The sequence below is a fragment of the Lithobates pipiens genome, unplaced genomic scaffold, assembly GCF_037356315.1.
Source record: "Lithobates pipiens isolate NorthernLeopardFrog02 unplaced genomic scaffold, aLitPip1_a1.2 Scaffold_22, whole genome shotgun sequence".
Classification (NCBI taxonomy): Eukaryota; Metazoa; Chordata; class Amphibia; order Anura; family Ranidae; genus Lithobates; species Lithobates pipiens.
Genome location: NW_027507784.1, coordinates 17861585 through 17880552, shown reverse-complemented (window position 1 = coordinate 17880552; position 18968 = coordinate 17861585). Strand labels below are relative to the sequence as shown.

General features: G+C 41.9%; 1 protein-coding gene across 1 annotated transcript; it reads left to right on the top strand.

Moving 5' to 3' along the window:
• The first annotated feature begins 6853 nt into the window (after window positions 1-6853).
• Window positions 6854-13858, top strand: LOC143925359 (olfactory receptor 8G17-like). Its single transcript, XM_077449928.1, has 2 exons — window positions 6854-7109; window positions 11752-13858. The coding sequence occupies exon 2, from the start codon at window positions 11867-11869 to the stop codon at window positions 12806-12808; it is 942 nt and encodes a 313-aa protein (XP_077306054.1). The 5' UTR covers window positions 6854-7109; window positions 11752-11866; the 3' UTR covers window positions 12809-13858.
• Window positions 13859-18968: the final 5110 nt, after the last annotated feature.

The window sequence follows — 18968 nt, the reverse complement described above, 5'->3', positions numbered from 1 at the left end:
ATGTTTATTTACTATTAATATTTTTTATTTTTTTTTATTTATGTATACAATTGTTTTGAGCTATATTTGATGCACTTTGTAGTATAATATTTCGTGGTGTAATAGTCACTTGGTTTAGCGCCACATGTTTCAATTATTTATAATAGGAACAAATACACAGAAATTACACATTATTTTAAGTGGCTGCTTAGTGGCTGTTTAGTTCATTTGCTGGAAGCGCAGTGGTAAATACACAGGTGAAAAGGCATTAGTGAGTGTATTATTGATTTGCAATATCTCTCTATTGTCTAAGCCCTTGTACACATGGTCGGAAATTCCGACAGAAAATGTCCGATCGGACCGCGTTGTCGGATAATCCGACTGTGTGTGGGCTACATCGGACTTTTTCCGTCGGAATGTCAGACCAACAAAGTTTGAGAGCTGGATATAAAATTTTCCGACAACATGAGTAGAGAATTTCCGATCGGACATGCTCAGATCAAATTACGGGACCAAAGCTATTGGCTACTAGCCTCAACGTAGTCCCGCCATAATGAACAAACGTCATCACGTTATGAGCGATCGGATTTTCCGACAACTTTTCTTTGTTTTCCTTTAGATGGCAACAAGACTTCATAAAATGTTTGGGTGTGCTATTTCCGGTTGACCTAAAGTAGGATGACACTAGAATGAAAGAAACAGAAGTGGCCAGATTGCCTACAGAGAAGAACAAAAATCAAAGCCAACAGACTTCACCCCCTTTGTCCTGCCCATGTATACCCCACCTTTTTAATAAAGCACCCATCAAATGCAGCCCACCAGTGCCCATCAAATGCAGCCTCAGCAGCGCCCATCAAATTCAGCCTCACCAGCACCCATCAAAGCCGCCTCACCAGTGCCCATCAATGCAGCCTCACCAGTGCTCATCAAAGCAGCTTCAACAGTGCCCATCAATGCATCCTCACCAGCGCCCATGAATGCAGCCTCACCAGTGACCATCAAATGTAGCCTCTTCAGTGACCATCAAATTCAGCCTCACCAGTGCCCATCAATGCAGCCTCACCAGTGCTCATCAAAGCAGCTTTAACAGTGCCCATCAATGCAGCCTCACCAGCGCCCATCAATGCAGCCTCACCAGCGCCCATCAAAGCAGCCTCACCAGCACCCATCAATGCAGCCTCACCAGCACCCATCAATGCAGCCTCACCAGCGCCCATCAATGTAGCCTCACCTGTGCACATCAATGCAGCCTACTCGTGCCCATCAATGAATGTTTGCTTGCTTCCATTCATTCAGGAGTTAGGACACAGACACAGTCCTCCACCGCCACTGCACCTCTGAAATTATGTACGAACGGAGCGGTGGCTGCCTTCTGATGCTGAGACTTAGTTGCTTGTTGCAAAGAGAACAAAGTAGTAACACCAGTGGCCGGGCGCCCCTAGGCAGCAGTGTGCACCCTAGGCGGCTGCCTAGTTTGCCTAGTGGTAGCACCGGCCCTGACCACTGCCATGGTGACACAGATACAATGGGGTTGCCAACCTTTTTGCAATAAAGGGCACATGGGGTAAACAGCATTTCTTCCAGTACCAGAAGAAGGGTAATGGTGGGAAAAAGCTGATTTAAAAGACTTCACAGGTTGTTCGTTTTGAGAGTTAATCATGAATTAGGGTCTTATGCCGCGTACACACGACCGGACTTTTTGGCAGCAAAGGTCCGATGGAACGAGTCCGTCGGACAATTCGATCTTGTGTGTGCTCCATCGGACCTTTAGAAATAGAACATGTTTTAAATTTTTCCACCGGAACTCTGCCGGTCCGAGAAATCCATTCGTGTGTATGCTAGTCTGATGGACAAAAACCGACGCTAGGGCAACTATCGGCTACTGGCTATGAACTTCCTTATTCTAGTCCAGTCGTACGTCATCCCGTTCGAATCCGTCGGACTTTGGTGTGATTGTGTGTGGCCAAGTCCGTCAGAACTCCACCGAAAGTCCGTTGGAAAGACAATCGGACCTAGTCCCTTGAAAAGTCCGGTCGTGTGTATGCAATATTAGAAGTATTGCTCTCACTCTGACAATTGTGGTTATACCTCACACGCAGTGCAATCACTATTTACATATGCATGTTGGACCTATGCTTCATGGGGGGGGGGGGGGCTGGATGCTTTTGTCTTTTATTTTTTTAAATTGGAGAAATTGAGTACTGTTCGTGATACTTTTTTTATTTGTACTAACATACAATTTTTCAGGACAGGTTCTTCCACAACGCCAGTTCGAAACTGGGAAGTTCCCACATGTTCCAGTATACTTCTACTAAAGGATAGTCTTTCATAAAGTTTATTTCTTTTTTTTATCCCTTTTTATCTTCATAGCAAATTGCCAAGTGTGTGTCTTTTTCAACAGAACCCCTCATTTTCCACTTTTTGATTAGAGTTTGAACACTGCTGATTGGCATTCTCAATTCCTTGGATATCTTTTTATATCCCTTTCCTGTTTTAAACAGTTCAACTACCTTTTCCCGCAGATCCTTTGACAATTCTTTTGCTTTTCCCACGACTCAGAATCCAGAAACATCAGTGCAGCTCTGGATGAAAGATACAAGGGTCTGTCAGGAATCCAGAATCTCATTGACCTTTTATACACATACACTAATTACAATAAAGCAGATCACAGGTGAGGACGGTTACCTTTAATAGCCATTCAAACCCCTTTGCATCAACTTGTGTGCATGTTATCAGGCCAAAATCACCAGGGTATGTAAACTTTTCATCAGGGTCATTTGGGTAGTTTGTATTGCCGTTATGATTTAAAAAGAGTAACCACAGATGGCTGATAATAAATGGCTTCAGCCAAACACCAACCATGAGTGAAAGAAAAGTTTTTGTGTTATCATTCGTTTTCTCAGAAAAATGGCCAAGAAATCATCAATTCTGCCAGGGTATGCAAACTTATGAGCACAACTGTACATTAGCATTGAAGCTATAAAAACAAAGGGACCATCTCTGGACAGGAGGTGCAATTCCACCAAAGTTGCAGGAGTTGTAAAAAGGCTGATGTTGTAATACAGCTGGGATGATATGCCCAGGTCTAAACGAGTGACCCAAGTGTTAAATCAAGGTTGAACTGATATTCAAAAAGGGAGGATTGGATGAAGTCAAACCACAAAAGTGGAAACTATGAGATGATATCAATAGCTCTCCTGATCTGCATTGGAAATACTGTGGACAAGTAGATGATTGTATTAAGTGGAAGGAAGCTGTGAAGAAATGGGGGAGCATTGTTAGATAACAGTGGTCAAGAGGAGGTGTGAAAGTGGAATGGTAAAGAATATAGGTGTCTGCCTATCAGTGCCTATGAGTACCGGCTATCAGTGTCCATAAGTGCTGCCTATTAGTGCTCATCAGTGCCGCCTATCAGTGCCCTCTAACAGTGCCCATCAGTGCTGCCTATTAGTGCTCATCAGTGCCCATCAGTGCTGCCAATTAGTGTTCATCAGTGCCACCTATCAGTGCCCTCTATAAGTGCCCATCAGTGCTGCCTATTAGTGCTCATCAGCGCCGCCTATCAGTTCCCATCAGTGCTGCCTATTAGTGCTCATCAATGCTGCCTATCAGTGCCCTCTAACAGTGCCCATCAGTGCTGCCTATTAGTGCTCATCAGTGCCGCCTATCAGTGCCCATCAGTGCTGCCTATTAGTGTTCATCAGTGCCACCTATCAGTGCCCTCTATCAGTGCCCTCTATAAGTGCCCATCAGTGCTGCCTATTAGTGCTCATTAGTGCCGCCTATCAGTGCCCATCTGTACCCTCTATCAGTGCCCATCAGTGCTGCCTATTAGTGCTCATCAGTGCCGCCTATCAGTGCCCATCAGTGCTGCCTATTGAGGCTCATCAGTTCTGCCTATCAGTGTCCATCAGTGCCATCTATCAGTGCCCATCAGTGCTGCCTATTAGTGCTCATCAGCGCCGCCCATCAGTGCTGCCTATTAGTGCTCATCAGCGCCGCCCATCAGTGCTGCCTATTAGTGCTCATCAGTTCCACCTGTCAGTGCCCATCAGTGCCCATCAGTGCTGCCTATTAGTGCTCATCAGTTCCACCTATCAGTACCCATCAGTGCTGCCTATTAGTGCTCATCAGTTCCGCCTATCAGTGCCCATCAGTGCTGCCTCATCAGTGCACATCAGTGAAGGAGAAAAATTACTTATTTGCAACATTTTATAACAGAAAGAAAGAAAAGAAAATCTGCTACATTTTTAGTCTTTTTCTTTTCTTTGTTTAGCAAAAAATAAAAAACCCAGTGGTGATTAAATACCACCAAAAAAAATAAATAAATAAATAAAAGCTCTATCTGTCTCAAAGAAATGATAAAAAATGTGTTTGTGCACAGCATTGCATGACCGTGCAATTGTCATTCAAAGTGTGACAGCGCTGGAAGCTAAAAATTTGGTCTGGGCAGGAAGGGGGTGAATGTAACCCTGTAGGCAAGTGGTTAAAGTCTTATCTTTTTCAATTTTATGAGATTTGCCCTCTACAGGGATGTGGTGCTGAGGTTACATAACATACCACTAATGGAAATTAAGATTATCTGTGTATTTCAACTGCACATTTAGATGTTTGCCTGGGGCGCAGCTTGATTGGAAGCAGAATCTTCATTTCCAGTTGCTGAACATGTTTCTTTTTTTTTTTTTGCTGTGAAAATGTGGAATCTGTATGAAAACCCCGGCCAGCCCACACGTCCTCACATGTTCTGCAATAAAGGTGCAATACTGAAGAGCGGCCATCCTTTCTATGGTGGGATTATGATCATGTGACCTGACAACGCACCCAACTTTCATATTGAGGAGGTACATGTGTGGGATGGTGCTGTGATGTACATTATCTCACAAAATTGAGTACACCCATCACATTTTTGTAAATATTTTACTCCCTTTTTGTTGCCAGCGGTTTAGACATTAACCAGTTCCCGACCGGCGCACGCCGATGTACGTCGGCAGAATGGCACGGGCAGGCATATTGGCGTACAGGTACGTCCATTTCTATATGCTGCCCTGCCATCGCGTGCTCGGCGGCGGCGGCGGCGCGCTCGCGTGCCAGTCGGGACCCCGTGAGTCCAGTCGCGGGTACCGCGGACTCGATCGCCGCGGGGATACCCGCGATCGTCTCGTGGGGAGGCTAAACGGGGAGATGCGTTGTAAACAGCATCTCCCCGTTCTGCCTAGCAACAAGTGACGCTGATCTCTGCTTCATGTGATTGGAGCAGAGATCACTGTTCACTAACACAAAGCCCAGCCCCCCACAGTTAGTAACACACCCCTAGGAACACTTAACCCCTATACTGCCACCCCCTGGTTAACCCCTTCACTGCCAGTGTCATTTACACAGGAATCAGTGCATTTGTATAGCACTGATTGCTGGTCCCAAAAATGTGTCAAAAATGTCCGATGTGTCCGCCATAATGTCGCAGTCACAATAAAAATCGTTGATCGCCGCCATTACTAGTAAAAAAAAATATTCATAAAAATGCCATAAAACTATCCCCTATTTTGTAAACGCTATAAATTTTGCGCAAACCAATCAATAATCGCTTATTGCGATTTTTTTTACCAAAATATGTAGAAGAATACGTATCGGCCTAAACTGAGGAAAAATAATGTTTTTTTTATATATTTTTGGGGGATATTTATTATAACAAAAAGTAAAAAAAAATGCGTTTTTTTTTTCTTCAAAAATTGTCGCTCTATTTTTGTTTCTAGCGCAAAAAATAAAAACAGCAGGGGTGATCAAATACCACCAAAAGAAAGCTCTATTTATGGGAAAAAAAAGGACATAAATTTTCGTTTGGGAGCCACGTCGCACGACCACGCAATTGTCAGTTAAATCGACGCAGTGCCGAATCGCAAAAAAGCGATCTAGTCTTAAGCCAGCAAAATGGTCCGGGGCTGAAAGTGGTAATGGCTGTGTGTTGAGTTATTTTGAGAGGGGCAGAAAATTGACACCGTTAAACAAGCTGTACACTCACTACTTTACATTGTAGACAAAGTGTCATTTCTTCAGTGTTGTCACATGAAAAGATAGAAGAAAAATGTGAGGGGTGTACTTACTTTTGTGGGATACTGTATCTTTGGCAATACACATACAGAATATTTGTCTTTTGTTGTAAAATGTAAAGCAGAACTTTCTCTCAGAAAAAATAAATAAATAATATATATATATATATATATATATATATATATATATATATATATATATATATATATATATATATATATATATAAAAAAATATATATACATATATTAAAATATATATATAAATATATAAAAAAAAAAAAAAATATATATATATATATATATATATATATATATATATATATATATATATATATAAAAATATATATATATATATATATATATAAAATAAATATATATATATATATATATATATATATATATATATATATATATATATATATATATATATATATATATATATATATATATATATATATATATATATATATATATATATATATATATATATATATATATATATATATATATATATATATATATATATATATATATATATACTGTATATTCAGTTTATATATTTTTTATGCCTATTAGAATTTTGTTCAACTACTTTCCATTCAGAACGGCAATCTTCAATTTCAAACTTTAATAGCTGGATAAACATTTATCTGTAAAATAAAAACAGTACTAAAGCAAAAAACAATTGTTTTATTTTTATTTTACTTAGGGATCAATTAGTTCAAGTGACGCTTTATTTTCTGTAGAGAATAATTTTCCTAATGAGCTATGCTTTAAATTAATCTCAGATGTACCCACATCCAATTCACACTCCTGTGTGCTCCGTAGATGTCAGGGGGAATTTTCTGTATTATAAATATATGAACGTGGAGCAAATAAAACTCATATACTCAACATTTGTACCAGCCTGATGATATGATTTGATTTTGTTTTATTGATACTATTGGTTTCTTCTCGGAGTGTGTTTAAAAATTCATAAAATTTTTAAAAAAAGATCCATATGTTTTCTTGCTTAGAGTAAATTTATTTCATAACACTTGAAACCATAGGATCACATCATTTTGTTTGTGTCATTTTATATTTAGGTAATATGTCTTTTTGTTTTGTTTTTTGAATCTTGGGCAAGTAAAGAGACACATTTTATATCAAGCCAAAGCTAATAAATATTATGCCAATGTCACTCTTTACAATGACTTTATATACTCATTTGTGGCAATAGTCTGTTGAATGACTTATGTTTGTGTTATATGCATACTGTAGGTCTCAGAGTCATGAATAGATTGTATTCTTAGTTATTTTGAAATAATGAACCAAGTATTATTACATTTAAATCGATGATTTAACTTTCTTATTCGTTATATGAATTGTTTGGCTCATGGGTCTCCAACTTTCTAAACAAAGGACCAGTTTACTGTCCTTAAGACTTAAGGGGGGGGGGGGGGCAGGACTGTGGCTATTGTGAGTAGAAAAGGTCTCTACATCAGTGGGAAGAAATAATGCTTCATAATTAGTTTCAGTGGGAGTAGTCCCATTGTTGGGGGTCATTGGGAGGAGCTGTCCCCCATTGTGTCATTGGGGGGGGGGGATTGTGCCCTATTGTTTGTGGCCATTGGGAGGAATTGTGAGCCATTGTTGGTGGTCATTGTGAGGAATTGTGCACCATTGTTGGTGGTCATTGGGAGGAATTGTGCCCCATTGTTTGTGGTCTTTGGGAGGAATTGTGCCCCATTGTTGGTGGTCATTGAGAAAAATTGTTCCCCATTGTTGGGGCTCATTGAGAGGAATTGTGCCCCATTGATGGTGGTCATTGGGAGGAATTGTGCCCCATTGTTGGTGGTCATTGGGAGAAATTGTGCCCCATTGTTGGTGGTCATCGGGAGGAATTGTGCCCCATTGTTGGTGGTCATTGGGAGAAATTGTGCCCCATTGTTGGTGGTCATTGGGAGAAATTGTGTCCCATTGTTGGTGGTCATTGAGAGGAATTGTGTGCCATTGTTGGTGGTCATTGGGAGGAACTGTGTGCCATTGTTGGTAGTCATTGGGAGGAATTGTGCGCAATTGTTGGTGGTCTTTGGGAGAAACTGTGCCCCATTGTGGTCATTGGGAGGAATTGTGCCCCATTGTTGGTGTTCATTGAGAGGAATTGTGACCCATTGTTGGTGGTCATTGAGAGGAATTGTGCCCCATTGTTGGGGGTTACTGGGAGGAATTGTGCCCCATTGTTGGTGGTCATTGAGAGGAATTGTGCCCCATTGTTGGTGGCGATTGAAAAAAATTGTGCCCCATTGTTGGTGGCCATTGAGAGGAATTGTGCCCCATTGATGGTGGTCATTGGGAGAAATTGTGCCCCATTGTTGGTAGTCATTGGGAGGAATTGTCCCCATTGTTGGTGGTCATTGGGAGGAATTGTGCGCAATTGTTGGTGGTCATTGAGAGGAATTGTGTGCCATTGTTGGTAGTCATTGGGAGGAATTGTGCGCAATTGTTGGTGGTCTTTGGGAGAAACTGTGCCCCATTGTGGTCACTGGGAGGAATTGTGCCCTATTGTTGATGTTCATTGAGAGGAATTGTGGCCCATTGTTGGTGGTCATTGAGAGGAATTGTGCCCCATTGTTGGTGGTCATTGAGAGGAATTGTGCCCCATTGTTGGTGGTGATTGAGAAAAATTGTGCCGCACTGTTGGTGGTCATTGAGAGGAATTGTGCCCCATTGATGGTGGTCTTTGGGAGGAATTGTGCCCATTGTTGGTGGTCATTGGTAGAAATTGTGCCCCATTGTGCCCCATTGTTGGTGGTCATTGGGAGGAATTGTGCCACATTGTTGGTGGTCATTGAGAGGAATTGTGCGCCATTGTTGGTGGTCATTGGGAGGAATTGTGCGCAATTGTTGGTGGTCTTTGGGAGAAATTGTGCCCCATTGTGGTCATTGGGAGGAATTGTGCCCAATTGTTGGTGGTCATTAGGAGGAATTGTGCCCCATTGTTGGTGGCCATTGAGAGGAATTGTGCCCCATTGTTGGTGGTCACTGGGAGGAATTGTGCCCCATTGTTGGTGTCAGTGGATAAAATTATGCCCCAAGGGCTGAGTAAAAGCAAGCAAAGGGCCAAGGTTTGGAGACCACTGGTTTAGATGATTACAATTGTAAAGAATTATCCACACACACTAAAATAGAGTTTGTTAATATTCATACGTTATATTTAGTCAACCATTAAAGTCACATTGAGAGGAGGAAGTAATACCTTGGCCTTGTTCCATCAAGCTGCAAACTATGCTAAATGGTGCTCAACACATTCTATAACTATTGGTTAAGTCATTGTAGCATGCCTCAAGTGACCCATAACAATGCACTTTCCTTATTTCCTTCCTTTCGGTTATCATAGCTGTCTGCCTATCTTTTGACAACTGCAACAAACACCCTTTGGTCTTCTAATAAACGCTGTGAGTCAAAACCTTCTTGTGTTCTCTTCCTGTGCTGCCATCTTATCTAGTTACATTGGTTCTAGTTACCCTGGAGGACAACAGATCCCTAGAGTGTCCCTGGGGGGAGGAGGGGGGGGGTGTTCTGTAGTCCTTCTTTCCAATTTTTGTTGTTCTAATATAGTAAGGTGAATGAGAGCTGTCACCTTGGACAGGAAGTGCGCTACTTAGAATAAAAAAGGGGTGGCCTTGATTAACCCTTTTCTACCATAACGTTTCTATGTTTCTAATGCAGTCACTACACCTAGGGACTGTTTTTTTTTTTTTTATTTCAGGTTTAAGTAAATTTTACACTTTAAGCCCTTGTAAACACGGTCGGACATTCCGATGGAAAATGTCCAATTGGACCGTGTTGTCGGATAATCTGACCGTGTGTTGGCTCCATCGGACTGTTTCCGTCGGAAAATATCCGACGGACCAAGTTTGAGAGCTGGGCTATAAAACTTTTCCGACAACATGGTCCGATCGGACATTGTCCGATCGTGTGTAGAGAATTCCGATCTGACAAAGTGCCACGCATGCTCAGATCAAATTCCTACACCAAAGCTATTGGCTACTAGCCTGAACGTAGTCCCGTCGTAACAAAATAACGTCATCACGTTACGAACGATCGGATTTTCCGACAACTTTGTCCGACCGTGTGTACGCAACACCAGTTACGGACAAAATCCGACGGATTTGGTTGTTGGAATGTCCGACCCGTGTGTACAAGGGCTTACACAGATTGATTGCACATCGATGAATGAAAGCCTTTACCTCATTTCATAAAGTTAAAGGGGTTGTAAAGGTTTGTTTTTTATTTTATAAATAGGTTCCTTTAAGCTAGTGCATTGTTGGTTCACTTACCTTTTCCTTTGATTTCCCTTCTAAATGTTTTTTTTCTTTGTCTGAATTTCTCACTTCCTGTTTCTCCTCAGTTAACTTCACACCATCATCCGAGCGTTGTTTAGTCAGCCAGAACAGATAACTGGACAGTTTACTGAGGAGGAACAGGAAGTGAGAAATTCAGACAAAGAAAACAAAGAAAAAAACATTTAGAAGGGAAATCGAAGGAAAAGGTAAGTGAACCAACAATGCACTAGCTTAAAGGAACCTATTTAGAAAATAAAAAATGAACCTTTACAACCCCTTTAAGATTTCACTTGTTGGCAGATGCAACTGCCAATTGAACTCTATATAGAGGGAAAAAAAAAGAATAAATATACAAATTTTTGAGACTGAGCAGTCAGTCAGGGCCTTTCAGATAAAAAAGCTATTACTGTACCTAATGTGAGGTTCTAATCATACAGACTGAACTGTCTGAAGAGTCTCCAAAGTTTCCGTGTATGACACAATGAAGTGTAAATGATCCTACACCTTCTCCATAGAAAGACCATGCAGTCACCACGTGAGCCCTCCACCAAACGAAATGGAGGCTTACCAGACTTAATGGATCCTACTCAAAATTATATTTGGAGGATCACGTAAGCTTGTAGATATAAGTAAACTCTTTCGGTGTTGCACTTTTCTGGAGGGATTTCAAATGTGGCTATTTCCTTCACAGAATATCTCCACCCATATGGATCCACATGGATAATTGAGCATATGTATAAAAAGAAGCAGGGACCACAATAGTGTAATTCTGTTTTTTTCCATTAAAATAATTTAATAAAAACTTATTAAACTCACGTGTACAAAGAATTTAAGCGCTTTTCAATAAAAATTCAGGCTGCAATGAAGTCCCGACGCGTTTCGTCATGAACAGACGTCATCTGGGGTGAAGGTGTAGGATCATTTACACTTCATCGTGTCATACATGGAAACTTTGGAGACTCTTTTTTCACTTGTTTCACATTTTTTCATTTTTCCTTTTTTTTGGACATTTGTTTTTTGCATATTTTTCTCTATGTTCATTGCATACAGCAAAGGGTGTATGGTGTGTTTATTAGTCTACACTGTTTAGTGAATATATGCACTTGTCATATTAGTATTAATTGTACCATAATTCTCTAAAACAAATAAGCGCTACACTTTTTCACAAATATTTATTATGTCACATTTTTATACCTGGATGTTGTGTTAGCTGCTGTTTATATATACTGTTTACATACTTGAATAGCGCAGTGTTTTGTCGTTTCAAAAAAGACTGAACTGTCTGGACTTTGACACAAAATACAATGATAGTTTTTGTTTCTGAAGCTATAGGAAATTTTTTTTTAGTCTATTTAATGATAATCAATCTAAATTATACTCTTCTTAATACATCCTACAGTAACATTGATGCTTCAGCCAATATCTGAGAATTTTGGTAAAGAATTATAATAATTAACTTTGTTAACAGTAGCAAGAACATTTTTAAATTTTTTTTTTGCATATCAAGTATTTGCATGGGAAATCAGACATTTTTAAATGAATTTGTTCTTTCCGGATTGTCTGACTTTCCGTCTCTTCAGCTCGGCCTTTTTCTCTTTTTCCTTCTCATCTACCTTCTGACATTATTCTGTAATTTGCTGATCATCGTCCTCATAGTCACCGACTCTCACCTCCATGTTCCTATGTATTTCTTCCTCGGGAACCTGGCCGGTTTGGACCTCTGTTGTTCCTCAGTCACCGTCCCGAGAATGTTATCCGACCTTCACACCAAGAAAAGAAAAATTACAATAACGGCTTGTATAACCCAAATCTTCTTCTTTATGTTCTTTGATGCCTTTGAGGTGATTTTGTTGGCTGTCATGTCCTACGATCGATATACAGCTATTTGTAAGCCCCTGCATTATGTGCAGATCATGAGTTGGAAAGTGTGTGTACAGTTGGTGTCCTTTGTGTTCTCTCTCAGTGTTTTGAATTCTTTAGTTCACACACTTTGTGCCTTCAGATTAACATTTTGTGGATCACATATTATAGAAAATTTCTTTTGTGACCTGCCTCAGTTGCTTAAGATCTCCTGCAGTGACATCAACATGAATATTTTGCTCATCTTTGTCTTTGGGTTTTTCCTTGGTGGAGGGACTCTAATGCTGACCTTACTACCCTATGTCTCTATATTTCAAACTGTTCTGAAAATGCAAGTTAAAGGCAGCAGAAGTAAAGTGTTCTCTACGTGTACCCCTCATCTGACAGTGGTCTTCATATTTTATTTCTCAGTTGTGTATAATTATTTTCGGCCAAGCGCCAACCATCAATTTGTTGGAGACAAAGTGGCGTCCGTCTTTTACACAGTGATCCCTCCTCTCCTCAATCCCCTGATTTACTGTTTGAGGAACCAAGATTTCAAAACTGCATTTAACTATGTTTTAACTCCTGCACGCCTAAGGGTAAAACAAATCTAAATGCCTAGGCGCAATTTTGCAACTTTTGACATGTGTTATTAAAACCACACATATCATCACAATGTTGCCTTATGAGTTTATGTGACATCTCCCTTAATCTCCATTAATAGCTGTAAAATATTGTAATTAAGAATATATTTCATTTAGCTTGTATCTATGGAGGGCATGCAACATTGCTTTACAGAGGTTTCTGTTAGCCCTTGTACACACGGTCGACTAATCTGTCAGATTGCGTCTTATCGGACCGCGTCGTCGGATAATCCGACTGTGTGTGGTATGCATCAGACTGATTCCGTCTGAATCTCCGTCTGAGCCAAATTTTCCAACATGTTGGAAATATTTCCCGACCAACTGGGCCGGACGGACCTAATCCGCTCATGTGTAGAGCATTTTCATCGGACCAAGTGCCACACATGCTCAGATCAAATTCCTACATCAAAGCTCCTGGCTACTAGCCTGAACGTGGTCCCGTCGTAACGAAATTATGTCATCACGTTCTGAAAGATCGGATTTTTCGCCAACTTGGCCCGACCGTGTGTATGCAACAGTTTCGGACAAGATCCGACGGACAAAATCCGACAGGCAAAATCCAACGGATTTGGTTGTGGAAATCTCCGACCGTGTGTACAGGGGCTTAGACCAGGCAATTTGGTGCCTAGGCTTGTATATTTAAACAATGGAACCCAAACCTCATTGTTCTACACATATTCACTTCAAAGGATCCCATGTTTGGATATCCAATGAAGGGAAGCCAACCCGCAATAAAATACTTAACTTCCCGGGAAAAGGTCAAGCTAATCCCCTGCTCAGAATAGTCACAAGGATTTGCATTAAAGGGGGCTGACTTATGCAAAGTATAGGGATTGGAGATGTAGCCCGTCCTTAACCAGGAATAGGGAAGCCCACCAATCAGAGCCACGCCATGCCAACCAATGAGACATCAGCCTCTAATGATATACACAGACGAGATAGGAGGGAAACACACACTCTATGGCAGTCACCTGAATGGAACCTCTATGGGAATGGTAAATATGGGAAATCTCCCTTGTACATGTATCTACAGTATCTCACAAAAGTGAGTACACCCTCACAGTTTTGAAAACATTTTATTATATCTTTTCATGTGACAACACTGAAGAAATGAAACTTTTCTACAATGTAAAGTAGTGAGTGTACAGCTTGAATAACAGTGTAAATTTGCTGTCCCCTCAAAATAACTCAACACACAGCCAATAATGTCTAAACCACTGGCAACAAAAGTGAGTACACCCCTAAGTGAAAATGTCCAAACTGGGTCCAAAGTGTAAATATTTTGTGTGGCCACCATTATTTTCCAGCACTGCCTTAACCCTCTTAGGCATGGAATTCACCAGAGCTTCACAGGTTGTCACTGGAGTCCTCTTCCACTCCTCCATGACGACATCATGGAATTGTTGGATGTTAGAGACCTTGCGCTCCTCCACCTTCCGTTTGAGGATGCCCCACAGATGCTCAATAGGGTTTAGATCTGGAGACATGCTGGGCCAGTCCATCACCTTTACCCTCAGCTTCTTTAGCAAGATAGTGGTCATCTTGGAAGTGTGTTTGGGGTCGTTATGTTGGAATATTGCCCTGTGGCCCAGTCTCTGAAGGGAGGGGATCATGTTCTGCTTCAGTATGTCACAGTACATGTTGGCATTCATGGTTCCCTCAATGATCTGTAGCCCCCCAGTGCCGGCAGCACTCATGCAGCTCCAGACCATGACACTACCACCACCATACTTGACTGTAGACAAGACACACTTGTCTTTGTCCTCCTCACCTGGTTGCCGTCACACACGCTTGTCACCATCTGACACCAAATACGTTTATCTTGATCTCATCGGACCACAGGACATGGTTCTAGTAATCCATGTGCTTAGTCTGCTTGTCTTCAGCAAACTGTTTGCAGACTTTCTTGTGCATCATCTTTAGAAGAGGCTTCCTTCTGGGATGACAGCCATGCAGACCAATTTGATGGAGTGTGCGTTGTGTGGTCTGAGCACTAACAGGCTGACCCCCCCAGCACTCCAAACTCTGCAGCAATTCTGTCAGCACTCATATGTCTATTTCCCAAAGACAACCTCTGGATATGACGCTGAGCACGTGACCTCAACTTCTTTGGTGGACCATGGCGAGGCCTGTTCTGAGTGGAACCTGTCCTGTTAAACCGCTGTATGGTCTTGGCCACCGTGCTGCAGCTCAGTTTCAGGGTCTTGGCAATCTTCTTATACCCTATGCCATCTTTATGTAGAGCAACAATTCTTTTTTTTTCAGATTCTCAGAGAGTTCTTTGCCATGAGGTGCCATGTTGAACTTCCAGTGACCATTATGAGAGAGTGAGAGTGATAACACCAAATTGAACACACCTGCTCCCCATTCACACCTGAGACCTTGTAACACTAACAAGTCATATGACCCCGGGGCGGGAAAATGGCTAATTGGGTACAATTTGGACATTTTCACTTAGGGGTGTACTGTATTTTGTTGCCAGCGGTTTAGACATTAATGGCTGTGTGTTGAGTTATTTTGAGGGGACAGCAAATTTACACTGTTATACAAGCTGTACACTCACTACTTTACATTGTAGCAAAGGTGGTTATTTATCATGTGCAAGCTAGAGTGCTGTTTTTAATTTTCCTTGCATGTCCCCCTCGGATCTACAGCAACTTTACTTCCAAGTGCACTTTTAGTGCAAAGTGGATTTTCCTTTAGTAAATAACCTCCATATTTACACAAATGTGAGGGGTGTACTCACTTTTGTGACAAACTGGAAATATGTTAGTCTTATGTATCTTCTGTCCTACTGTTTGTAGATTCATGTTTTAAGGAATATACTCTGTATTCCTTTATGCAATCCATGATTTTTACCGTTTTCCTGTACAATTAGATAGCTTGATGTGTATTAGTCTAGGCCTACTTTACTATACACCAGTGATGGTGAACCTTGGCACCCAAGATGTTTTGGAACTACATTTCCCATGATGCTCAACTACACTGCAGAGTGCATAAGAATCATGGAAAATGTAGTTCCAAAACATCTGGGGTGCCGGTTGGCCATCACTGGTATATACCAATACATTTGTGTTATTGTGTTAAAGGGGTAGTAAAGCTTTGTTTTTTATTTTCTAAATAGGTTCCTTTAAGCTAGTGCATTGTTGGTTCACTTACCTTTTCCTTCGATTTCCCTTCTAAATGTTTTTTTTTCTTTGTCTGAATTTCTCACTTCCTGTTTCTCCTCATTGAACTTCACACCATCATCCGAACGGTGTTTAGTCAGCCAGAACAGTTTACTGAGGAGGAACAGGAAGTGGGAAATTCAGACAAAGAAAACAAAGAAAAAAAAACATTTAGAAGGGAAATCGAAGGAAAAGATATGTGAACCAACAATGCACTAGCTTAAAGGAACCTATTTAGAAAATAAAAAACAAATCTTTACAACCCCTTTAAAGCTTTCACTCATGGTCAAAGAGCTCTCATTTAACCCAAATCATATCTTTGAGATATTAACTCTCAAATATAGTATATGGGTAACATAACTGGCGACACATGAAGTTGAGGACCAGGACTGAAAGTATTTAATATAATACAGAGATTTGTGTAATGCATATTCAGGTTATTGGGCTGGATTTTAAACTGAGTTTTTTTCCGATGGAAAATCCGCTCGTGTGTACAGGGCATAAGGAGAGAGGATACACCACATATTTGTTTTTTTTTTAATCCAGTAATTATAGTTGAAAAAGTACATTGGAAGTGCCATTGTAACCGGTCAATGCAATGGGGAGGAAGTACCGTATTTATCGGCGTATAACACGCGCCGGCGTATAACACGCACCCCAAGTTTAGGAGGGAATTTTAAGAAAAAAAAAACTTTTAGGAGGGAAATTTAAGGAAAAAAAAACTTACATTTAAATGCCCATCAATGCAGCCTTATCAGTGTTCATCTGAAGCCTTGTCAGTGTCATTTGCAGCCTTGTCATTGCAGCCTGTCCTCATTGCAGCCTTGTCATGCAGCCTTGTCATTGCAGCCTTGTCATGCAGCCTTGTCATGCAGCCTTGTCATTGCAGCCTTGTCATGCAGCCTTGTCATGCAGCCTTGTCATTGCAGCCTTGTCATTGCAGCCTTGTCATTGCAGCCTTGTCATGCAGCCTTGTCATTGCAGCCTTGTCATGCAGCCTTGTCATTGCAGCCTTGTCATTGCAGCCTTGTCATGCAGCCTGTCCTCATTGCAGCCTTGTCATTGCAGCCTTGTCATGCAGCCTGTCCTCATTGCAGCCTTGTCATTGCAGCCTTGTCATTGCAGCCTGTCCTCATTGCAGCCTTGTCATGCAGCCTTGTCATTGCAGCCTTGTCATGCAGCCTTGTCATGCAGCCTTGTCATTGCAGCCTTGTCATGCAGCCTTGTCATTGCAGCCTTGTCATGCAGCCTTGTCATTGCAGCCTTGTCATTGCAGCCTTGTCATTGCAGCCTTGTCATTGCAGCCTTGTCATGCAGCCTTGTCATTGCAGCCTTGTCATTGCAGCCTTGTCATGCAGCCTGTCCTCATTGCAGCCTTGTCATTGCAGCCTTGTCATGCAGCCTGTCCTCATTGCAGCCTTGTCATTGCAGCCTTGTCATTGCAGCCTGTCCTCATTGCAGCCTTGTCATGCAGCCTTGTCATTGCAGCCTTGTCATGCAGCCTTGTCATGCAGCCTTGTCATTGCAGCCTTGTCATGCAGCCTGTCCTCATTGCAGCCTTGTCATTGCAGCCTTGTCATGCAGCCTGTCCTCATTGCAGCCTTTTCATTGCAGCCTTGTCATGCAGCCTGTCCTCATTGCAGCCTTGTCATTGCAGCCTTGTCATTGCAGCCTTGTCATTGCAGCCTTGTCATGCAGCCTGTCCTCATTGCAGCCTTGTCATTGCAGCCTTGTCATGCAGCCTGCCCTCATTGCAGCCTTGTCATTGCAGCCTTGTCATGCAGCCTGTCCTCATTGCAGCCTTGTCATTGCAGCCTTGTCATTGCAGCCTTGTCATTGCAGCCTTGTCTTGCAGCCTGTCCTCATTGCAGCCTTGTCATGCAGCCTGTCCTCATTGCAGCCTTGTCATTGCAGCCTTGTCATGCAGCCTTGTCATGCAGCCTGTCCTCATTGCAGCCTTGTCATGCAGCCTTGTCATGCAGCCTGTCCTCATTGCAGCCTTGTCATTGCAACCTTGTCATTGCAGCCTTGTCATTGCAGCCTGTACTCATTGCAGCCTTGTCATGTAGCCTGTCCTCATTGCAGCCTTGTCATGCAGCCTGTCCTCATTGCAGCCTTGTCATGCAGCCTGTCCTCATTGCAGCCTGTGCATCGTTGTCCCCTTAGTGTTAGCTTTCATTTTTAAAAATGGCGCCGCTGAGATGTCCTGTGTATCTCTGCGGCGCCCGGTAGTTCTCGGCCGCCTTCGGCCGTTCTCGGCGGCTTTTGCCCACCTTCGGCTGTAATCAGCGGCTTTCGGCCGCCTTTGGCCGTACTCGGCAGCTTTCGGCCGCTCTCGGCCCTTCTCGGTGGTTTTCGGCCGCCGAGAAGGGCCGAAGGCGGCCGAAAGCCGCGAGAAGGGCCGAGGGGGGGGGGAATGCGTGTTATACGCCGATAAATACGGTACTTAGCGAGAAAAAATTGTTTTTATTTATTTTTTTCTTTTGTGCTCACCAAGCTTCATTGTTCGAGTGTGCTGTATGGTGAGTACATACAGTGCCTTGCAAAAGTATTCACCCCATTGGCATTGTTTGTGTTTTGTTGCCTCACAACCTGGCTTGTTTGAGGATTTGCATAATTTAATTTGCAGAACATGCCCACAACTTTAAAGAAGTTTTTATTTTTTTTCTTATTGTGAGGCAAACAACATATAGGACAAATTCTATACACCTCCCCACCACACACACACAAACAAAACTACCAGCGTGAAACAATGTCCCTTGTGTAAGAGAATCCTTGCAGGAAATAAAAAAAAGTGTCACTCACCTTGCAGAGGTTGTGGCTACAAAGAATAGCATCTGTTAGGTGAAAGTAGAAATAGAAATGCATCTGATGGCTTAAAAGGCAATTTCTGAAGTGTAGAAAGAACCAGATTGTCACTGAACAGGTGGATAATGGACTCCCTGTGCGATCTGCCGGTTAGA

What these genes read in the sequence shown, in the direction of transcription:
- LOC143925359 (XM_077449928.1), top strand. Translation starts at nt 11,867, where the DNA reads ATGGGAAATCAGACATTTTTAAATGAATTTGTTCTTTCCGGATTGTCT.